General features: G+C 54.6%; 3 protein-coding genes across 5 annotated transcripts; 2 read left to right on the forward strand and 1 right to left on the reverse strand.

The window, feature by feature from the left end:
- Nucleotides 1–264: 264 nt before the first annotated feature.
- VAMP5 (vesicle associated membrane protein 5) lies at nt 265–9,541 on the forward strand. 2 transcript variants are annotated; one of them, XM_045283927.1, is made up of 3 exons: nt 265–586; nt 8,360–8,497; nt 9,177–9,541. In XM_045283927.1, exons 2-3 carry the CDS (start codon nt 8,414–8,416, stop codon nt 9,327–9,329), a joined length of 237 nt encoding a protein of 78 aa, XP_045139862.1. In that variant the 5' UTR covers nt 265–586; nt 8,360–8,413; the 3' UTR covers nt 9,330–9,541. The 2 variants fall into 2 exon arrangements, with proteins under 2 accessions (XP_045139862.1, XP_045139861.1); XM_045283926.1 differs by having other exon boundaries at nt 584–643.
- Nucleotides 9,542–16,157: 6,616 nt separating this feature from the next.
- Nucleotides 16,158–18,680, forward strand: RNF181 (ring finger protein 181). Of its 2 annotated transcripts, XM_004707959.3 has the most exons (5): nt 16,396–16,520; nt 17,064–17,194; nt 17,377–17,486; nt 17,615–17,689; nt 17,883–18,025. In XM_004707959.3, exons 1-5 carry the CDS (start codon nt 16,435–16,437, stop codon nt 17,940–17,942), a joined length of 462 nt encoding a protein of 153 aa, XP_004708016.1. In that variant the 5' UTR covers nt 16,396–16,434; the 3' UTR covers nt 17,943–18,025. The 2 variants fall into 2 exon arrangements, with proteins under 2 accessions (XP_045139758.1, XP_004708016.1); XM_045283823.1 differs by lacking the exons at nt 17,615–17,689; nt 17,883–18,025 and adding an exon at nt 18,249–18,680 and having other exon boundaries at nt 16,158–16,520; nt 17,377–17,499.
- TMEM150A (transmembrane protein 150A) lies at nt 18,635–22,457 on the reverse strand. The gene is made up of 7 exons (XM_004707958.2): nt 21,979–22,457; nt 21,482–21,529; nt 21,045–21,131; nt 20,551–20,618; nt 20,149–20,276; nt 19,795–19,972; nt 18,635–19,390 (listed from the first exon to the last, which is right to left on the reverse strand). The coding sequence occupies exons 1-7, from the start codon at nt 22,041–22,043 to the stop codon at nt 19,149–19,151; spliced, it is 816 nt and encodes a 271-aa protein (XP_004708015.1). The 5' UTR covers nt 22,044–22,457; the 3' UTR covers nt 18,635–19,148.
- Nucleotides 22,458–22,538: the final 81 nt, after the last annotated feature.

Below are 22,538 nucleotides of genomic sequence, written 5' to 3' on the forward strand. Positions count from 1 at the left end.
CCCGCGTTCCGGGCACCGTGGCCTCGGCGGGGAGCGCGGGCGCCGGCCCACCCTGCTCCGAGCGCGCAGCCAGAGAGGGGGCGCCGGGCGCACCCGGTCGCGGCGTCGGTGCGCGCACCGGCTCGGGGCTGGGATCCCATGGGCGCCCACTCACCAGCGCTGTGACCCCCCCGGCGAGACACTGAACCGCCCCAAGTCTCCTTTTCCGCGTGCTAGAAGTGGGATCCGCCGTCGCTGTCTTGCTGGGTTCTAGCGAGGTGGATTGAGACAGAACGCCTGAGCCCTCCGGACCCGCTCCTCCCCGGGTGGCTCTGACCGTGACCTCTTCAGAGGCTGTGAGAAGCCAAGCCTGGCCTGGGCGTTGGAAACCTGAGCAGATGAGGCGCGAGAGGCAGTGCCAGCCCAGCCCCTGGCAGAGTACTGGAGGGCAAATTCCTTCCCTGGGGAAAGTGAAAGGAAGTGCTTCACACAAGTTCTTCTGAAGTGATCAGAGTGTGGCCCAGGCCCGGTCCCCTCCGAACCCCTAGCTCATGACACCTTCCAGAGTTGAGTCATCCGCACTCCAACTGCCATCTCGGAGGCAAAGGTATCAGGAGCAGCCAACGCCAGTTGCCTCCCTACCCTGCCGCCCTGGATGAGCAGGGTGAGGGATAGGGCCTGGCCTGGGGTGGTCACCTGGAGGCCCTCATCTCCGGGGGAACTGGAGGCAGGAAGAGGAAGTGGGGCCGGAAGGTAGTGCTGAGCTGGGAGGTCAAGGCAGGAAACGGAGGGAGGCCCTGAGAATGGACAGAGCCCAGAGCCCCCTTCCAAGTATGCAGGGCCGAGAACCAGGCAGTGGGAGGGATGGGCTTCTAGCTGACCCTCAGCACTTGGGGAGAAACGTGAGGAATCTCTGGAAGTGAAGGCAGAGGCCAGGATATTTTGGAGGGGCTGGATATTGGAAAATTTGGGGTGGGGGAGTTGGGAGGGTGCCTCTTACTATTTGAGATCAGTGGTGGATCAGAATCTGGGGGAATCCTGTTGATCTCCCTTCTCGCACCTGGCCCCACCCCGTGTCTTCTTTTTCTCCACCTTCTTCCCAGCCCCTTTCCCACCTTCCCTCCCCTGCCCTTCTCTTACCTGTGACCCATCCCGACAAGCTTTGCGTTCGGCATTTCCTCTGTGCTAGACATGGCTGCTGCTGGGGGAGATCATGGGAAAGCTCCAGAGCGGAGCAAACAGTTTGTGATGAATGACCAATGAAAGGGTTAGTGGCTTGAACTCATGCCAGAAGGTAGGTCTGGCGTTCTGTTTCCGAAAGGTCACATCCTTTGACAGCCCATGAGGCACTTCTGCTCTGTGCACGTTGGCCAACCTCGCTTTGCATTGGAAGCAACTCGCCTAAAGGTTGGTGGTTCAAATCCACCCGAAGTGTGGTGGAAGAAAGAGCTTGTGATCTGCTTCTGTCACGATTGTCGCAGAGAAAACCCTCCGGAGCAGGAAGGAGCCGAGGAAACATGGACACGGAGCAAGTCCTTCCCTTTATTCCTCCGTCGCAGGGAGGGTCCACTCGCCTGCACAGTCCAAAGAATTCCTGTTTGGAGCCCCCAACGTCTCCCACCGGCACTCAAACTGGCTTGTTAGGCATCAGGGGAATCTTCCGGCAGTCAGGGTGCTGGGCTGCCTTCTCCCTGCACCCAGTGTGCTACCGCGGCTCAGACGCCGGTCCCAAGAGCCCCTGTCAAGTCACCTTCCAGATCCTGATCTCACTGGCTCTGTGATTTTGAGCAGACAGGTGATTGTGCCCCTCTGGGCCTCAGTGTCTTGGAAACTTGGGTCACCCAGACCACGCTCCGCATGTTGTCATGAAGATGAAGTGAGACCAAGGGAGGGAACAGCAGCAGCACAGAGACAGCGCTTTGAATGGAGCCTAAGATGATGGCTTAAGGTGAGAGAAACCTGCTGTGCAGCCCCTGCCTGATGGACACAAACCAGATGAGGATATCGAAGACCTAGGTCAGGTCCTGCGTTTAGTGCAATGCAAAGAGGGCCACACGTTGGCAACAGGGAAGACCATGGCTGGCTGTGAAGGAGCCCTGGGTAAACAGTGGTTAAGGCCTCAACGGCCAACCAACAGGAGGCTCTTCAGACCCCTCAGCTACTCTGCTGGGAAACGATGCAGCAAGGTGTTTCCCTGAATGTTAGGACTTTGAAAACCCGCCGGGGCGGTTCTACCCTGACCTGTGACCTCACTGGGAGTCGGACTTAACTTGATAGCATTGGGTTTGGGCTTTCTGTCCTTGGCTGCATATTTTGTTAAAAATAGCTAAGAAGTTTTCGTGACCCTGAGTCAGGGTTCTTGGTGAGGATACTAAAACAGCCACGGGAAATTTGGGCTACATCATATCATAAGAGCTATTGTTTTTTGAGCATTTAATATATGTCAGACCTTGTGCCAAGCATTTTATTTATACTACGTGACATAATCCTTCCAACAGCACGATGAAGTGGGTATTGTGGTCACTCTTTCATGGATAAAGGAAGCAGAGGGTCAGAAAGGTCACGTCCTCAACTGTGGGTCACTCAAGTGGTGAGTGACGGGAGGGGTTTGGACGAAACTCTTAATCCCGCACCTAGCTGAGTGCTAAGCAGGGAGGAGGTAATAGGCCCAAGCTGGGCACTGGCTCTCTGAGGCTGACGGCAGCTGGGTTTCTGGAGCATAAACAAGGGGGTGAGGGGGCAGACAGCAGAGGTTTGGGCCAGCTGTGCTTTCAGAAGAGGAACCAGGGTTTATTAACCTGGGAAACGCTGAATGGTGATTTAAGTTTCCTAAGAGGGATCTCCTGGACCAGGAGTCCTCAGACTTTTTAAACAGGGGGCCAGTTCACTGTCCCTCAGACCATTGGAGGGCCGGACTATAGTTTTTAAAACGCCTATGAACAAATCCCTATGCACACTGCACATATCTTATTTTGAAGTAAAAAAGCAAATGGGGCAAAAACACCCAGCGGGCCGGATAGATGTCCTCGGCGGGCTGCATGTGGCCCACGGCTGTAGTTTGAGGACCCCTGTTCTGGACAGAGGATACGGAACGGTCTGTCAAGGACATTTCCTGCATTAACTACCACCCTCTGAATGCCAACGGAACTGTAGCTTCCCCCCTGAAGCTGGCTCAAAACCTCAAGCCCCACAGGCCCATGGCAGGTCTCGGAAATGCCTCCCTCACCCACCCTTCCTCTCCACGCTCTCTGCCCCCGCCCGCCTGGCCACCATCTCCTCACACCTCTTGTGGATGGCGCTTCGCCAGCCACCACTGCCCTGAGCTTCCTCACTTCTCCCTGCCCCCCCTCCCCCCACGCAATCACTGACAGGAACATGTGCTCAAAGCACCTTCTCCAGTGCCTTCTTTGGTTCACCAGAGCATTGGCTCTGGCTTCGGCACTCTCTCCAAAGTGACCTCCACGTCTCAGTGGTTACTGTTTCCTGGGGCCCCCTCTACCCTCCGCCCGGACGCACCCTGTCTGATAGTCTCCGGATGCCCTTTGGGCCTCTGACTCTCTATACCAGCAATGGCACTGTTCCACCACGGGCCCCACTCTGCCCACCCCAGTTCTGGGAGTCACCTCTGTGGGCTGCTGCAGCACTTGCGATTTATCTCTTACATGTAACTCTTGACTCCGTACACATTGTATCACTCGGGCTGCTCTTCCTCGCCAAACTGAAACACAGAAACAAACCAAAGGGCCATTGCTGGGTGGATGCCCATTGGAAACAACCCCCCATGTGTCCAGATGCAATCCTGCTCCATGGAGTTCTTCCTGGCCGGTTTTTTCAGAAGTAAATCAATCACCCGACCTCTTTTCCAAGGCTCCTCTGGATAGACAGAAGACCTGGTGGCAACATGATTAAGCACCAGGGCTCTGCTCAGACAGCCGTTAGAAACCGCCAGCTGCTCCACGGGAGAGAGACAAGGCTTTCTAGTCCCGTAAGGAGTTACAGTGTGGGCACGTCTCCCCTCTCCGACTAATCTCCGTGAGCTGGAATCGACTCGATGGCCGTGGGTTTTGTGTTTTGGTTTTCTGTGCAGATTAAAACTGCCAACTTGATGGTTAATCCAGGGACGCTTTCACCACCGGGCCACGCAGGGATTGCGAAAGACGAGACATGGTGTGTGCAGGTCTATCAATGTGTACTGTCAGCGAAAGGAGCCCTAGTAGTCAGCACTGAAGGGTTGGCTAATCGGACCCACCATTGACTCTCTGCATGGGGTCGACCTGCGGAGCAGCTCTCTGTAAAGATTACAGCCTAGAAAATCCTGCGGGGCCACTACCCTATCCCCCCCATGGGGTTGATAGGTGTTGAGGTGAACGGATGGCACCTAACAACCAGCCTGTGGCAGGCACGAGGCTGTTAGGCTGTGATGTAAATCAGACCTGGTTCCTGCCCTCTGGGAGCTTACACCTGTCCACAGCCCATAGTTCTTGGGAGTGCAAACTGTTGGTGCCACCTAGCGACTCACCTGCCCCAGCGTTAGCAAAGAGCTGTGCACCAGGCCAGTGTCCCTTCCCTCTGCCGGAGTGGCTCCGAGGCCCAGGCCCGTGTCAATGCTGAATGCATTCTTAGGCACCGTGCCAGTCTGGGGTCCATGCAGGTGTGGCTGCACATGGGGGTGGGGAGCGCAGGCAATGCGCCGCAGCTGAAGGCACAGCCAGCTCTCCCGGAGAATGTGACCCGGTATCACCCCTTGTTGGAGAACAAGCTAGCAGCTGTGCTGCGAAGAGTACAAAAAATAAGACCCAGCACCCCTCCGGTCTCCCGTAGGGATTCTCATTTTCAAATCTCTGCCCTTTCCCAAGCCTCTGCTTGGGCCCACTGGGGTTGGGGATCTTCAAAGGCCCCACTGGCACGCGACTTGTTGAGTAATAGACTTGTCATGAGAGTGATGACGAGGGTTGGTCCCAGAAAAACCCGAACCCAAACCAAGCCTGTTGTCCATTCCGACTCCTCTCGGCCTCAGAGGACCAAGCAGAACTGCCTCTGTCAGTGTCCAAGGCTGGACTCTTCGTGGGAGCTGCTGGGGGGCTGGAAATGCCAACCTTCCAGTTAGCTCCCGGACACTTTCACCTCTGTGACACCAGTGTCCCTTGACTCAGGGCAAGTTTCACAGCTCTGCCATCCCTCCTCCTTGGCCCAGTCTCTGCTCACCACCACCACCACCACCACCACCCCCGTCTACTGTGCATGTCCTTTCTTGTCCCCTCTCTCATCAGGCTGGGTAAATATTTGCAGATTTGAGCTACAGATGCCTGTCCCTAAGCTCCCACTGGTCTGGATAAACATGCCAGGCTAACATTTCTGAGGACAGAGGGCTGCTTTGGGATAAGGGTGAAAATGGCGTGGGGGTGGCGTCTGTCCTCCTCTGGGCTCATAAGGGAGAGAGAGGGTTGTTGTGAGCTTTGACAGCCTGAGGTTGATAGGTGGGAGGCTGAGGTCAGACCTTCACCCACCCTTCAACCTCTGCCCCCGTTCTGAGACCGCATCGCAGAGACCACAGTTCCGAGTTTCGGTAGGGAATTAACAGGTTACAATTCAGGGAGAGCTCAGAGTTCTTCGGTTGGGACGGCCTCTTCTCAGAAGTGCCTGCAGGTAGTATAACACTGGCCCAGGCAAGTGTTACCAGCTCATTTAGTTCTGCTGATAAATGCCCCCTCAGACATTACTTGGACCAGTAAGCCTTGATCCAAAGGCCCTCCATTCTAGCTCCGTAGGTCAGCAAACTAGCTTCTACCAAGGCTCCTCCAGCTAGCCTCCTGCCTGAAGGTGCTTAGCTTTCTTGTTCTGTGGGCTGGAATCCCCCTCCCCACACCCCCTGCACCATCTCCTACTGGCCTCCTGGCTCTGCTGCCATCAGTTTGCTGCTGCTGCTTCTTGTCGCTCTTGTCATTTCTGGTGTTACAGCTTCCCCTATAGGTTGAGCAGGTTCCCAGGGTAGGGTTCATAGGCTCAAGGGTGCACTTCACTCCTGCCTGTTTGCCTCTGGGATAGCTCAACTCAACTCAGCTCACTGCCATGCTGTCCATTCTGACTCAGCAACCCCATGGCACAGAGTAGAACTGCCCTTATCGGTTTCCCAGACTGCAAGTCTTTACGGGAGTAGGAAGCCTCTTTTTTTTCTGTGGAGTGCCTGGTAGTTTTGAACTGCTGACCTTGAGGTTAGCAGGCCAAAGCATAACCCATTACACCACTGGGCTCCAGGTGGGATGTTAAATTAGGGTGCCCTATATCTATTGGCATGCTCCCATCCCCACAAGGGTGCCACACACCTCATTTACATTGTTAGCAAGCTAGCCATTCTCCTTGGTGGACCACACACATCTCATTTGCATAGCACCATCTGCTCGGTCACTTGGTGGGAGTTACATAGAAGGGCCAAGTTAAGTAGTTCATTTCACCACAATAGGCTATAGCGCAGTTGACCCATTCCCTGAGAACTTGCAGTGGCCAGGACTCTGCTAGCCTCCTGGGACCCTGGGGTGGTAGAGGATGGGAATATGGAACTTGTCCCTACCCTCCCACTGGGAGCTCCTACTCTATTTAAGGAGGGAGGACTCATACACTGGGAACACTTGAAGGCCATGTGAAAGGCAGCTGCCAATGCTCCAGGAGGATTTCTGGACAGGCGAGAGGTGGTCTTCTGTGGCCACCAGATCCTTCACAACACTTAAGTTCTCTTGTTTTAGCTGTAATTCAATCAAGTGCCAAAATGTCAGCTCTGGTAGACAATGGGGGATATGGGCTGGCAGGAATGGGATCTGTGGGGAGGAGACGGGAGCAGGGAGGGGCTGTGGGAGCCTGGCAGACTTAAGTGGGGAGGAGGCAGCCACTGTGGTTTGTTGATCCAAGGATACTCATCTCATTGAAATGTCCCCGAGCCTGCTCCTGGCCCTCCCGCCCCCACCTGGTGCCTCCTCTTCTGTGGTTCTCTCAGCCCCGCCTCCAAAGCCCAATTCCTTTTGTGCCCACAACCCATATTTCCTCTTTTCCCTAGGGAGCCCTAGTGACATAGTGCCTTACCCGTAGGGCTGCTAATTGCATGGTCAGCAGTTCAAACCCACCTGCTACTCCTTGGGAGAAAGGTGAGGCTCTCTGCTCCTGCAAAGATTGACAGCCCTGGAAACCCAAATGGGCAGTTCTATTCTACCTTACAGGGTCACCATGAGTCAACATTGGCTCATTGTCAGTGAGTTTGGTTTGGTTTCATCTTCTGCCTTCTAAGTTTGGACCCTAAGCCTCTAGGTTCCTGGTCCTCTGAAATGAGGAGAGGCTGGTGCCTGGGCTGGGAACTCAAGGGTGGGTCTCTTCCCTGTGAATGGCACCACAGGGCAGCTGGAAGGCTGCAAGCCAGAGGCCAGGGAGGCTGAAGTTGCCGGTCAGGGAAGGAACCTACCCAGGTGCTGATGTGGGGGGTAGGGGCAGCAGGGGCAGGCCAGACCTGGCTAGTCAAAGGCCAAAGGAGGGAGAGCTGAGCTGCTGAGTTTGGCAGGGAAGAAAAGTCGAGGATTGTGGTGGCTTTCTATTTCCATAAAGAGTTACCATTTCAGAATCTCCCACCCCCACCCCAGGGGCAGACCTACCCTGCCCTGTAGGCTTGCAGTGAGTTGGCATCGACCAGATGGCCAAAAGAGGCCTGGGGGCACAGTGGGTTGAGTATTGGGCTGCTCCCTGGGAGATAGCGGGTCAGACACAGTGTCTAGAGGCTGAGAGAGCAAGATGAGGCTGTCTGCTTCTACTTAGACTTGCCGCCGTGGAAACCCTACTGAGCAGTTGGTTCTACCCTGTCCTGCGGGGTTGCCATCAGCCCAAATAGACTCAATGACAGCGGGCTTGGGGTGGGTTCCCTTCCGTCCTGCTGCAATAGAATTCGATGTACGTCTGTCCCACAGACTTCTCTGATGGCCATACTATATGTTTGCCTTAGCGCCAGGAACTTCTGCAAGACTAGGGACAGTGTCCAAAGGGTGGTGGTGGGTGTGGGCCAGTGGACAGCCACAGGCAGCTGTGCGATGGGCAGACAGCATCCTGGAGCAGGTGATGTCTGCTGTGTGGGTGGAGTCCTGGGAAGGCCGCACCCTGAGGCAGCTTGGAGGAAGCTGAGATGAAGGGGTCCTGGGCTGATCTTCCTGCCTTGAAGGGCAGGGGAGGGGCCACTAAGACCAAAGGCAAGTCCCCTCAACCAACAAGCCTTTCGACCCCCTCACATCTTACATGTTCATGAAGGATACTGCCCACGCATAGAGTGGGGCTGAGGAGCCTTGGGTCTCGGGGCCGATGAGGACCCCCGGGGGCCTCATGCAGCCCTGACCTTGGGCTTGGTGCCCAGGCAGGGAAAGAGTTGGAGCAATGTCAGCGGCAGGCGGAAGAAGTGACGGAAATCATGCTCAACAACTTCGACAAGGTCCTGGAGCGTGATGGGAAGCTGGCCGAGCTGGAGCAGCGTTCAGACCAACTCCTGGACATGGTGTGAGGCCTGGGGTGTGTGTGTGTGAAGGGGTTGGGGGGGGTGGGCGAAGAAGGGGAGGAGGGGAGAAGGGGAAGAATCCACCAAGGGAGCTTTGAGGCTGTGTGCAGGGTCCCAGGCCCATGGTGGGGTCAGAGGCCTATTTCAGGGTCTCTGGAATTCCCGGTGGCATCTTGGTTACGAGATGGGCTGCTCACTGCAAGGTCAGCCGTCTGAAACCACTGGCTGCTCTGAGGGAGAAAGATGGGGCTTTCTCCTCCCGTACAGAGCCACAGTCTCAGAAACTCACAGGGGCAGTTCTGCCCTGTCCTAACGGGTCACTGTGAGTTGGCATCGCCTCGATGGCAGTGGATTTGGGTTTGGGGGCATTTCCAGGCACCCCTAGCCCAGGCATGCAATGGGCAGACCTTAGGAAGGACCAGGGCTTTTGTGTGAAGTGGTGTGCCTTCCTAAAGGTCAAGGGCTGGCATTATTACGGGCCGTGAGCCAGTCGGGCTACAAGTCAAGGGCTACACCATGTCTGAGGGCAGGAGTCCGGCCAGGAAGGGCCAGGCAGCCTGTGTGGAGGACGGGAGCAGGCCGAGCAGGGTGGGGAGGGTGCAGGAGGAGACTAGGTTTGGCTGGGGCAGGGGCTGCTCTAAGCCTCGGGGACCCACTAACTTTTCTGGGGTGTCGACAGAGCACGTCCTTCAGCAAGACCACCAAGACCCTGGCCCAGAAGAAACGCTGGGAGAACAGGCGCTGCCGGATCTACCTGGGGCTGGCGGTGGGCGGCAGCCTGCTCATCATCCTGATTGCGCTGCTGGCCTTCTTTCTCTCGAACAAGGGGTGAGGGCACGGTGTGGCCTCGGCCTCAGAGCCGGGGGACTGACCCGCCTGGCGTCCACTCCCTCCTGAGCCACTCCGGTGAGCCTCCAAGGCCATGCATGCACCGCCACATCTCCCGTCACCCCACAGACGACCTTTGAGAACAGCCTGGTGACCTTGGTCATGCCACGCTAGCCCCACCTGGAGCTCAGTAAAAGCTGCTGTTTGTGTGGAAAAGCGGGTGCCTTTTGTGTGTCTGTCTAAGGTCCCTGTTGTCGGGTGGTCCATGCCGACTTGTAGGGATCCTGTGTCCATGGAGACGAAACCCCGCCCCGTCCTGCCCCGTCCTCATAGCCTGTGTTGTGGCCACGTGTCAAGTCGGCTTGTGCAGGGGGGCCTTCTGTTTCCCCGCCCTCGGCTCTACCACACACGCCGTCCTGCTCCAGGGACGGGTCTCTGTGGACAGCATGTCCCCAAAGTGAGATGAAGTCTCCCCTCCTTGCCTTGGAGAGCAGGCGGCTCCACTGCTTCCAAGCCAGATCTGTTTTTCTGGCAGTCCGTGGGACTGTCGATATTTTTTTGGCGAGCACCCAGAATTCAAATGCATTCATTCTCCTCATGCAATGCCCAACTTTCCACAGGCATAGGAGGCCACTGCAAATACCATGGCGTGGGTCAGACACACCTCAGTCCTCAAAGTAACACCCTTGCTTTGGAATACTCTAAAGAGGTCCTGTGCAGGTGATTTACCTAATGCAATGCAAGGTGCCTTTCCATCTCTTGCCGGCTGCGTCCGTCAGCACTGATTGTGGATCCAAGCAAGCTGAAATCCTGACCGCTTCCATCTTTCCTCCCTTGGGCACGAGGTCACCTCCTGGTGCACTGGAGAGGCTCTGGACCTCTTTACACTGAGCTGTAATCCAGACGGGAGGCTGCATCCTTGGTCTTCATCAACAGGGGCTTCAAGTCCTCACTTGTAACAAGCAAGGTTGGTTGCTAAAGGTCCCTGGTCCCTGTCCCGGGCTGCTCGGAAAGTGCACCAAAGACTCTCCCCGGGAGGGGAGGTGGCCTTTTCTCGTCCTTTGCCTGACTCCACACAGACAGGCTTTCTGGGGCACAGGTGCAGGCACACAGGGGCCCCAGTCAGACCTTTGAACCAGGGCTCTTCTGGGCTGGCTCCCTGAAAATGGAATTTTGTTTTCTGTTTGTTTCTCTACACTCCCCCACCCGCATCCTCCCAACCCCCCACCACTGCCATCGCATTTTCGGGATTCTCGGAAGACCACTGGGACCCCAATGAGTTGACAAAGAGGAAAATATTTCAAAGACTTCTACAGCATCAGGCCCTTCCTCACCTTGATATTCACTTTCTCCTCCCTCCTCCCTTCCGCAATAGCTTCACCCACCTTCTTCCTCAAGATGCTACCAAATGACCCATGAGGCAAGTGGTGGCATTGAAGACAGGGAGGGCCTGCGAGGTGCTGCAATGCACGCTCACAGAGTGCAGTCTGGAGGTTGCTTTGTAGGAAGAGGGGCAAGCTTTTCAGAGCTTCTGGGATCACAGGGCCACAACAGGAACCCTGGGCACGAGTCGCAGGACAGAGGCCCCACGAGGACTGTGCAGTCAGCCAGCCTCTTCCTGGGCTACTGTAACTGGCGTGGTGACGGCTTCAGATCTCTGACTTCACCAACCAAGACCAAACGCACTGCCGGAGGGGTGATGCTGACTCATAGTCACCCTGTAGAACTGCCCTTGTGAGTTTCTGAGGCTGTAATTCTTACTGGAGTAGAAAGCCCTGCCTTTCTCCTGTGGAGTGGCTGGTGGTTTCGATCTGCAGACCTGGTGGATCCTAGCCCAACATGTAACCACTACACCATCAGGGCACCTATCTGCCTTCACAAGGGGAAGGATATTCAACAGCCCAAGGCTGGCTCCTGTGAGACAGAAGTCAGGCCTGCATCCTGCTCCCCCCGCTCCCAACCTCTTCTTACTAATTCCTACACCAGTCTTCTCTCTCTACTAGAGTTTGATACCACATTGTAATAGCCACAGACCATACTGTGATTATGGAGTTCATTAGGGAAGTAACAGGCTACAATTCAAGATCAGAATCTGCTCCAGTCAGAAGAGCTTCTTAGCTGCACCCACTTGTGGGCCTCCGGCTCTCAGCCCCTCAGCCCTCAGATCCCCGACCTGCTCAAGCAAGTGAAACAAACTTCTTTTAGATAAGACAGTAAGTGCCCAGAGGCACCTCCCTCTCTCCACCTGTAAGCCCTGTCACCATCTCCTGCTGGTCATTCTCTTGCTTCTACAGCCTGTTACCACCATTTCTCTGCTCTGGCTTCTCACTGTCTCTGGCGGGCCCCCTTTCCACCTTGGGAACAGCTCATTTTAAGCCCAGTGGGATGACAAAGTGGATGAGCCCCCTGGCTGGTCATTTTTACGGAACAGACGGTCCATGAGTGGCACCAAAAGTTTGCACTCAATAATTAACTGGGGCTGCTAACTGCAAGGCCAACAGTTCAAAACTACCAGCCACTCCACTGAAGAAATGAAGCTTTTATCTATTAATCTAGGTAGCACTGTTAGGTAAGCTTTGGATTGCTAACTACAAGGTTTGTGGTTCAAACGCAACAGCTGTTCCACAGGAGAAAGATGAAGCTGTCTTTCCCCTGGAATGATTTACAGCCTCAGAAGCCCTATAGAATGTCACTATGAGAATTGACTATGAGAATTGTCACTATGAGAATTGATTTAGGGTTTTTGGTACCCTAAAAGTTCATGGTTTAAACCTACTTGTGGTGCCATGGAAGAAAGTACTGGTGATCTATTTCAGCCAAGGAAACCTTTTGGAATCAAACTCCTTGAGAGAATGAGTTGCTGGACCTGGGAGCTCAGGATCATACTCTTGGGGGACACCAAGGTCAACTGACATAGCATAGTCCACGTAGACAAGCTCTAGACCCTATTTTGGTGAGGAGAGACAGATAGGGATCTAAAAGCTCATGAACAGCCACCTAAGGCTTGACTTAGAGTCTTGTCCTCTCCCTGTCCTGAGGAAAGAAGCAAGATGAAATGGGAGACACTGAAATAATTAGTCCATTGATCTAATGTGAACATGAATATCAATCTCCACAACTTTGAGGCCAGAAGGCCTAGGTAGTTAGTGCTTGGCTCCTGCAACCCACTCCTCTGAAAAGATTCACATTAAAAGGCCCTGCACAGAGGTCTAGAAAAAAAGTAGAACAAAACTCAAAAGCATTAAAGCGACGAAGCTTACTGGTCAGATAGAGACTGGTGGAGCTGCCCTCCCCTGAGGATGATGACCCTTGGTCACCTTTCAGGTCCGGAACTGAACCCACCCTCGTGGTTCAATTTGTAAGCAAACAACAGGTCTATAAGGGGATCGAGAACTCTAGCAAGGTACACACACCTTAGAACAAGCAAACACTTGAGGTCAAAGGGCAGCATTCGCCAAGGACAAAGTACAGGGCCTCATGAAAGGAGGAGGCGTGTAAACAGGGAGGAAGCGGGGTGATAGAACTTTGAGGGAACTGCAGTGAATGAGAGCAAACAAAATATATGAATTGTTGAGTGTAAAACTTGTGGTCTGTCCTATAACAAAAAGTTATAGAAAAATTCACAGCAAAGTTAAAAACAACCTTATGAAGTAGTTCTACTCTATAAACATAAGGGGTCCTGGTGAGTTGGAATCCATGACAACCAATGGGTAGTTACTTATGTGTAGGGCAAGATGGAGAAACGCACTTGGCCCTGTAACTAGTTATCAATACTACTTACGTCTTTGTGAAATTTTTATTGTGTTTTGTCTATACAAAAAGGGAAGACTGTCACTTAGCTCCTGAGACTATTGATACAATGGGCAAATATCCATCAACTGGAACAGTTGTAGATGCTGTCATCCAAATCATTTGAGACACTGGTTCTCAAGCCTGCCTCACATTAGAAACACTTACAGAACTTGAGCAACTATAGGCCCCACTGCCATGGAGTGGATGCCAACTCATGTCGTTGTTGTTAGGTGCCATCAAGTCGGTTCTGATGCACAGTGGCATAGCAGAATGGAACACGGCCCAGTCCCGTGCCAACCTCACAATTGTTCCTATTCTTGAGTCCACGGTGCAACCATGGTGTCGATCCACCTCCTGAGGCCCTTCCCCTCCTTCACTGCCCCTCTACTTTACCAAACACTGCTTCTCCAGACACTGATCTCTCCTGACGTGTCCAAAGACTATGACAAAGCCTCACTACTTTTGCCTCCTGTAAGGAGCACTCTGGCCATACTTCTTCCAAGATAGATTTGTCTGTCCTTTTAGCAGTCCATGGTACTGTCAATAATCTTCACCACACCACAATTCAAGCACCTTGTTTCTTTTTCTGTCTTCCTTATTCAATGTCCAACTTTCACATGCATATGAAGCAATTGATGGCTTGAGTCAGGTCCAACTTAGTCCTCAAAGTAACATCCTTGCTCTTCAATACTCTAAAGAGGTCTTGGAAAGCAGATTTACCTAATGCAACGCATCTTTTGGCTTCTTGCCTGCTCCTTCCACTAGCGTTGATTGTGGATACAAACAAGATCAAATCCTTGGCAGCATCAATCTTTTCTCCATTTATCATGATGTTATTTATCAGTCCAGTTGTGAGGATATTGGCCTTCCTTACATTGAGTTGTAAACCGCACAGAAGCCTACAATCCTTGATCTTCATCAGCAAGTGCTTCCAGTCCTCCTCCCCGTCAGCAAGCAAGGCTGTGTCATCTGCATATCTCAGGTGGGTAATAAGCCTCCATCCAATCCTGATGCCACATTCTAATTAATAGAATTCAACTTCTCTGATGATTTGCTCAGTTTTGACTCATGGTGAGATTGTAAATCTCTGTGGGAATAGAAAGCATCAGGAACATCTCAAAACTTAAACTCACTGCCATCGAGTTGATTCCAGCTCATAGCAACTCTACAGGACAGGATAGAACTGCCCCAGTGGGTTTCTAAGACCCTAACTATTTAGAAAAATAGACAGCTTCCTTTTTCTCTTGTGGAGTGGCTGGTGGTTTCAAACTGCTGACTTTTCAAATAGCAGCCCAAAGTGTAACCACGATGCCACTAGAACATATAGCCTCATTCTTCTCCTTTATCCTGGCTGGTGGGTTTGAATCCTGAACCTTGTGGTTCGAAGTCTGATGCCTAGACCAGAGGGTCACCAGGGCTCCTAGATCCGTTAAGACAGAATCTTTGAGGATATATATCAGAATGGAATTCTTGGTGGCAAAGTGGCTATGAGTTGGGCTGTGATTCGCCAGGTCAGCAGTTTGAAACCACCACCTGCTCCTCAGGAAAAAGATGGGACTTTCTACTCCTGTAAAGAGTTATAGTCTCAGAAACTCGCAGGGACACTTCTCCCTTGTCCTATTGGGTTGCTATGAGATGACATTGACTCGAGGGCAGTAAGTCCTCAGAAATGGAGCGAGTCCAGGGCCAACATTTGGAACCCAGCTCCTCTTGGGAGAAAGATGAGGCTTCCTGCTCCTCTGAAGAATGACGGCCTCTGAAATCCACAGGGTCAATTCTACTCTGTTCGAAAGGATCCTAGGAGTCGGAATCACTGGAATTGCAATGAGTTTGTGTTTTAGTTTGGTTTACCAGGAATGAATTTTTTTCCCTGAAGCTCTCTCCTCTCCCCAGCAGATTTGTGTGTAGCTGGGATGCAAATCATTTTTAATTCAATCCACTAGGTCAGTGGTTTTCAACCTTCCTAATGCCTCCACCCTTTAATACAGTTTGTGGTGACCCCAAAACCATAAAATTATTTTCGTTGCTACTTCATAACTGTAATTTTGATACTATTATGAATCAGGTGACCCCTGTGAAAGAAAGGGTTGTTCAACCCCCCAAAGGGGTCGAGACCCACAGGTTGGGAACCACTGCACCAGGTGTTTTTACTATTTTATTGTATTGAAATATATTCTTACATAGTTCAACCGTCTGTGGACATTTCAGTGTTACTAATTACTCTCACCAAATTCTGCAACAACCACTACTATCCATTTCCAAAATTTTCATTGCCTTCAACAAAGGCGCTCTGGTGGCGTAGTGATTACACACTGGTCTAACCACAAAATCAGCTGTTTGACATTACCGCCATTCTGCAGGAGAAAGATGAGGCTTTCTAAGGTTAGTTTCAGAAACCCAAAGGGGCAGTTCTATCCTGTCCCACAGGGGCACTCTGACCCAGTCAATGGCAGTGAGCAGGGTTTTTATTTGGTTTAACTACAACAAAAGCTATACCACTTATCCTCAATATCCTCCATGTCTTCCTACCCTCTGCCCTTAGTAACCAATGAATAAACTTAGGTCACTGCACTTGCCGACTCAAGTCACTAGTTTTACAGAAAGGGAAACCGAAGCTGAAGTGGATGAGCAGTGGTCTAAGGAAGGTCACGTCGAGTCCCGTGGGCAGAAGAGGCTGCAGATTTCCCGGCCCCAAGCTTCCATCCCTCGGTTGGGAGGTTTGACCCACCCTCTATTATGGTGACTAACACAGAAGAAATGCGCGGGGAAGTTTTGCTTGTTTGTTTTTCGGGAGTGAGGGCAGAATCAAGCGTAAACTCTTGACCCAACCAGAGAGCAGTGCCGTGGGTACAGAAATGCCAGGCACGTCCTGGCGGCGGGGCGGGCCGGGCGCGAGGGCAGCGCCGCGGCAAGCGTCCAGCATCCCAGCTCTCACCGGGCACCCAGAATCGGCGAGGACAGGTGCTCTGAGCCTCTGGGCAGAGTGAAGAGCTCACAACCCAGACTTGTGACTTTCCAGGGCGCTACGTGGGCCCATCACACAAGCCCCCAAACCTCCTCTCCGCTGGACTCCAAGACAAATGTTTGTGGTGCACTCTCTACCTCTGTCATTGGTTGCAGTCCTTGGTCACCTGATAGATTCTAACCAACGAGGAGCAGCTCAATGAGTACTTCCGCTTTCGCGCAGTTGAACGGATCATTGTGCCCGCCTCCTACAGGCTCTGATTGGTCACCCTCTTTCAACTCCCTAGCTGATTGGCCTGCACCGCGCGGCCGCAGCAGAGGAGGGATCCGAGGGCAGTGTCAGCCAGGCCGCCATGGCCTCCTATTTTGATGAGCACGACTGTGAGCCATTGGACACAGAACCGCAGGCCCGAGCCAACATGCTGCTAGAACTCGCAAGGTGGGTGCACAGGGCTAGGAGGGTCGGCGCTCGGGGGTGGGATTGTCTGAAGCCGGCGGGGTTTCGGAGACAGGATTCTGGGCTGGGGGCAGGATGTCTGTTCAGGAGCGTTGTCCGGGTGCGCCGGGGCAAGGGAGGTTCTGGTGAAGGCAGGAGCTGGAGTGGGGGCCGTGGGAGCTAGGACGCAGGGGCAGGCGGGCTTGGTAGGGCTGTGTGGTGGGCCGGAGTAAGCGTATTCGGCAGAGAGCTCTGGCTTGCTGCTCAACCTTGCGACTTGGAATATGGCCCTACCAGGTGTTTCCTGGGTGGCCTTGACTAACTTCCTTGAACCTTTGCCTCGGGTGTATGATGGGAACGAACCGGGATGGCGGATCGTTGCTGTAACCGGTTTTCCCGTGCTTTTTACCTAGGGGGCGCTTGTTGTGGGAAAGTTAGGATTTCTACTAGCGGGGCAGGGCAGGGGTTTCTGGGGGCAAGGAGAAAGTATGCTCGTCTTTGGTTTTGACCTTCCTATGCCTCCCCCCCGCCCCCGCTGCACCTCAGGTCGCTTTTCAATAGGATGGACTTTGAAGACTTGGGGTTAGTAGTAGATTGGGACCACCACCTGCCACCACCTGCTGCCAAGGATGTGGTCGAGAACCTCCCCAGGACAATCATCAGAGGCGCCCGGGCTGGTGAGGACATGGATTCCCTATGCTGTTTGGGGCAGGTCTGCCAGACTCACCCTCGCCCGAGCCAGGCTGTGCCCTGGTGCTTCAGGTTCCCGGCCAGGTCTGGGCCAAAGAGTGCCCTTGTGGAGTGGGAGCTGGGGGGTGGCACCCACAGCATCTCTCCTGATTAGCACTCCCTCTCAAAGAGCTCAAGTGCCCCGTGTGTCTTTTGGAATTTGAGGAGGAGGAGACAGCCATTGAGATGCCATGCCACCACCTCTTTCACTCCAACTGCATTCTGCCCTGGCTGAACAAGGTACCACTGCCCCCAGCCCTGCTCTCTGGGTAATGACTCCTGGGGGCCAACAAAGGGGTGGGGTGGGAAGGAGGATCATGCCAGGAACTGTGGCCAGACCCCAGCTGAAACTGCTCTGCTTTGCTCAGACAAACTCCTGCCCCCTGTGCCGCCATGAGCTGCCCACTGATGACGACACTTACGAAGAGCACAGGCGAAATAAGGTAGAGGCTTGGTGGTGAAATGGAGGGGGTCTCGGGACTCCCTCGACCCCAGTGGCTGCCCCTTTCACACCTTAGCAGGCCTTCCAGTGACCTTGGTGAGGGGCCTGTGCTTCAGCAGTGTGGATGCCAGGATCCTCCAGTGGCCCAGGCCCTCGGGCATGGCCCTCGACCCAGAGTGCCCTCTTTCCTCCAGGCTCGAAAGCAGCAACAGCAGCACCGGCTGGAGAACCTCCACGGAGCCATGTACACCTGAGGCAATCACGGCTGAGTGCCAGCCCTGCACAATGTCTTCCTCTGGAGCCTTGAATCCTCCCTCATTAAAGGTTTCTTTACCCACCTGCAGCTGCATTGCTCACAGGCCTAGGTGGGGACTCTGCAGTCAGGTCATGGAGCGTTCAGGAAAGGTGGGGCTGACCCACGGAAGGTTCTAGGCTTCCAGGTTTTCCCTTCCTCTCGAGCCTGCTGGCCTGAAAACATCAGCCAGTGCATGGGCCTGGGTGTGGAGGGAAAAGGGCCAGGAACTGGTACCAACATCTACTTGAAGCTGGTAGCGAAAAATCAGCCCATATCTCGGCCCTGCAGTTAATAGTTCATCTTGAAATCCCAAGAGCTTTCTACCTTTTAAGGCTCCTCTTTACACCCCCTCTGAGATGGGGAAGGAAGTGTGGATGAGATGATCAGACCAGGCCAGTCTTTTAGGGCAATTTGGTTGGCACCCACCATCCTCTGAGGGAGAAAGACTGGGTTTTCTACTCCAGTTAACAGTTAGTCTTGGAAACTCACAGGGGTAGTTCGACCCTGACCCGTGGGGTTGCTGTGAGTGGCAGTGGGCCATCACAAAGACCAGGGGCACCCAGGGCACTCCTCTGGTAAGGGGCTTCCTCCTACCCTTTGGCTCCTCCTGGATCAGGCCTCCCTGGCTCTCCAGAACAGACTACAAACATGCAAATTAGAATTCTTTTAATAGATATAAAAAAAAAGTACTAAAATACCCATGTGGTTCTGCTGTGTTCTTTGCCCTAAAGGAAGTGGGGGGCGGAGTAAAGAATGCCAGTGCAGCTCTGTGGGCCTTCCCAGACGAAGGTGTGCTCCGCCCTACCTGCCCCTCACCAGATTCCCCTCCCTCCTGCCATCCCCAGCTCCCACTTCCTGCAGCGGAAACCCCAGTGGTCTGGCCTGAGAACTGGGGAGAAGAAGGCACCTGAAGGGCTGGCTGGGTGAATGAAAACGGATGACCTTACAATACAAACCCCCCTGCGGGTGGGTGAGCAGCAGTGGGGTGGCCCCAGGGCAGGGCCACTCCATGGCACAGATGGATGAGGATGGCCACTCCCTCCTTGAGGGAGGAAGCCGGCCTCCCATCTTAATACTTTCAGAAGTGTTTTTGGTATAAAATAAATGCAAAGTAGATGGGGTTGGGAGTTGTGGGGGGACGGGCCAACTCCCCCCTGCCCAGACCTCAGATCATGGCAATGCTCTCGGGGGCACAGTTGAGGTGTGTGGAGGTGCTGCTGCTCCCTGAGGACTTGTAGGCCCGGCCGGCAGCGGGCTGCAGGGCAGCCACTAGTGTGTCTGAGGAGACAGCCCCAAACTCATAGCTGAAGGTGCCGTAGAACACGAGGATGTCGATGACAAATACCCACTCGCACAGGGCGGCCCCGTGCTGCAGCTGAGAGTTCTCATGGAGAAAGAAGACCCCACCTGGAAGCGGGTTAAGGACATATTCCAGAGGATTTTGGGAACCTGGCACCACCTTCCTGTGCCTACATTTCCTGATAAAGGATGTAAGCCCTCGGTCATCTCTGATTCATGGTGACACCCCTGAGTGCAGGGCAGAGCTGGGCTGTGGCCTTTAGAAGAAGACTGCCAGGCTTTTTGTCTGAGGCACTTCAGCGTGGCTTCTGACTGCCAGCCTTTCAGTTAGTCATGGAGCATACACCATTAGTACACCCACGGACCCCCAGATATCAAACTAAGAGCAGGCCTTCACTGCCCTTGGAGGGCGAGCAGGAGACACCTAGGAGGCCACTCCCCTAACCCACGAGTCTCCAGTGGGAGAAGGGCTGGGCCAGGGTGTTCCTGGCTGCCCAGTCTTGGAAGGATACTGAGCACAAGGAAGACAAAGGCAATAACAGCTAGCACGCTCCGCAGGTGTGCCATGGCTAGGTCCAGGAGTCCTGTGGCCCCATGGTAGGTGAGAGCACAGTGCAGGCAGACGAAGAGCAGCCCTGCTGGGAATGCTACGCCGGCTCCCACGTAGTGCAGAGACTTGGCATGGTCCACCTGCCGGGGCCCAGGGGCTGCTGAGGGAGGCCCCTCCCACCACCCAGACTCCTAGCACTTTCCCCTCACCCCTTATTTCATGCCAGTCCCTTTACTGGCCCCCCTCAACCAGGAGGTACTGCCTCTGGAGGTGGCCAGGACCTATTGGGCCACCTTCAAGACCGGGGCAGGCGCACCTGAAAGTTGCCGACTATTACTAGGCCCGCTGCGTTGGTGCAGCCGGTGATGAGTGCAGTGGTGTTAACCCAGGAGTGGCGACTCCGCTCCAGGAGCTGCCCATACCGGAGGAGGCAGATCAGAGCCACTGCGAGAGGAGAAGATGGGTGGGGCCAGACATCGAAGAAGACCAGGGGAGCTGGCCTCAGTCCCAACTGGCTTCCTCCCAGGAGTTGTGTCCTCCCAGGCCCGAGGGCAGGGAGTGACTGCCTGGAGGTGAGCTGGGTTTCCAAAGAACCCCCACAGGAGCCGCCTTTGGCTGGGCCTCACAGCGCCCCTGGGTTTAGCGGAGTGCTTCCTGGGGCCTTCAGAGAATGGGGTTTTTCAGGTTTTGTCCAGGCATGGAGAGGGGGGTCACTCACCCATGAAAGCACCCACATTGCCAATGAGGCTGAAGAGGCAGCTCTCGGGGGGGTATGTGCCGCACTTGCTGAGAGGAGGGAGGCAAGGACAGAGAGTCAGGGGGCCCCCATGAACAACTGGCCCCTGGCTGAACCCCTCCCACAAGAGCTGAGACACAGACGTGACAGAGAAGGCCTACAGCTCCTCCTGTTCTTCTAGAGTCAGCGCTTGTCCTAGGCACTCTGTGGGTTTGGCCTTAAATCCAGGTATCTCTCCTTACTAGCTGTGTGCCCTGAACAAGCAACCCGATTCTCTGAGCTAGTTTCCTCATGGACGAAATGGAACAAGCCATGGCTATCTCAGAGCTGAGAGGATTAAACGAGATTGTGCAAGCGAAGTGCATGGCTGTAAGTAATATACTAACTAATGAGTAACTAATACAGTTAGTATACCCAGGACCCCAGGACAGACCTTTGCTTGCAGGCCTGGGGCCTCCCTGACCAGCCCAATTTACCTGATGAGGGGAACATCGTCCAAGGTGCAGCAGGTCTTGGGACCCCCCTGCTCAGTGGGGTCGGGAGAGCAGGACTCATTGTAGGACCTGGCAGGCAGGCAGGGCAGAAAGTAGACTGTGGGGGAGAGGCCCCCGGCCCCAGGCCCTTGGCCTGCAGCATCAAGCCTCCCAGAGGACACCCTCCCAGACCTCCCTCTGTTGGGGCAAAAACACCCCCTTTCCAGGGCCTGCCTGGAAGAGAAGCCACGAAGGAGAAGGGGCAGTAGGAAAGCGGGTAGGTGGGTACAAAGCCATGCCTGGGGAGGGGCAGGTTCTGCCAATGTCAGAAGAGCAGTGAGGCCAGGGTCTCCATCTGGCTTGCAGCAGCCCCCGAGACCCCAGAGGGAAGAGAGCTGAAGGGAGTTTTAATGAGAAGCTGTCTGCAGAGTGCACCCTACCAGTTTTCCACAGGACACACGTGGCGGTTCATCACAGCCATGGCATACCTGTGGGAGCAGAGCTGTCACCCGCCCCACTCCCCCCTGCCAGCCTTGCCCCCCCTCGTGGCCTCCTCATCTACTTTAGAGTCCTTGTTGGGGATTCTAGAGGTGGGGTGGCCCTGAGGCTTGGAGCCACACCAGAGCCCGCAGCCTGGCCCTCTGTTATGGAGCAAACCCCCCTGGAAGTTGCCGTGGCTACAAGTATGACTGTCAAGGCCACCCAGCGGGGGCCGGCAATGGTGCCAACTCATCCCAAGGGGCTGTGTGCCCAGGCAGCAGGCCAGACTCCAGAGACAGCCAGAGTGGCCCTGAGCACCATCCTGCCATCAAGCTCCTGCTGGCCTAGCTGGAGCTTTGTCCACTTTGTCCACTCTTTGTCCCGGCTTGGGCCCACTTTGCCTCCTAATTCTCCCTCTTGCCACCGTGGCCCCTCACACGGTCACCTAGGTACTCACACAGTCCATATGCCAGTGATGGAGAAAGCGGACAGGCTGACAGGAAGGAGGATCCAGGCGGTCATGAGGGAGGGGAGCCAGGGTGGTGGTGGTGTGTGGGGTAGACAGGAGGTAGGTGGGGAAGAGGGCACAGGCCCCGCTACCTTAAGATACTTCGGCCACAACCATCAGCTGCCTGGTGGAAGGGGATAGGTTAAAGTGCAGGGTCTCTGATCAAGGCTGGAGCTCCTGCTGTGCCTCTGAGTGTCCAAACTTTGGGCTGAGCATAGGCCACAACGTGGACACGCTATGCCATGGGGGGTGGGAGGGGTGGTAAACACTTGAGGTCCCCGGCGTGCTCAGAGACTGAAGCCGAGACATAGCATCAGGAAGGGACCACCGTCCCTCACTTGGGGGACCTGGGCTGGGAGAAGGGCTGGATCTCAGCCAATCAAGGGATACAGGGTCCGGTGAAGCTCTGCGGGGCAGCGAGACGCCCACACACTGGCAGCCACCTGACCACGGAGTCTTGGGGAAGGGGCGGGTTCACGCGGGAAGCCCGCCCCGGCCCCCCGCTTGCC

Source organism: Echinops telfairi, unplaced genomic scaffold (genome assembly GCF_000313985.2).
Source record: "Echinops telfairi isolate 266 unplaced genomic scaffold, ASM31398v2 ScPeMD7_7467;HRSCAF=8505_1, whole genome shotgun sequence".
Classification (NCBI taxonomy): domain Eukaryota; kingdom Metazoa; phylum Chordata; class Mammalia; order Afrosoricida; family Tenrecidae; genus Echinops; species Echinops telfairi.

Bases quoted from the DNA above. Each gene is read 5' to 3' on its own strand.
- VAMP5 (XM_045283926.1), top strand. The intron at 8,498-9,176 runs GTGTGAGGCCTG...GGGTGTCGACAG, and splicing joins CAGACCAACTCCTGGACATG to AGCACGTCCTTCAGCAAGAC.
- RNF181 (XM_004707959.3), top strand. From the start codon at position 16,435: ATGGCCTCCTATTTTGATGAGCACGACTGTGAGCCATTGGACACAGAA. The intron at 17,195-17,376 runs GTGAGGACATGG...TCCCTCTCAAAG, and splicing joins CATCAGAGGCGCCCGGGCTG to AGCTCAAGTGCCCCGTGTGT. The intron at 17,690-17,882 runs GTAGAGGCTTGG...TCTTTCCTCCAG, and splicing joins AAGAGCACAGGCGAAATAAG to GCTCGAAAGCAGCAACAGCA.
- TMEM150A (XM_004707958.2), bottom strand. From the start codon at position 22,043: ATGACCGCCTGGATCCTCCTTCCTGTCAGCCTGTCCGCTTTCTCCATC. The intron at 20,277-20,550 runs GTGAGTGACCCC...CTCCTCTCGCAG, and splicing joins CAATGTGGGTGCTTTCATGG to TGGCTCTGATCTGCCTCCTC. The intron at 19,973-20,148 runs GTGCGCCTGCCC...GGGCCCCGGCAG, and splicing joins TAATAGTCGGCAACTTTCAG to GTGGACCATGCCAAGTCTCT.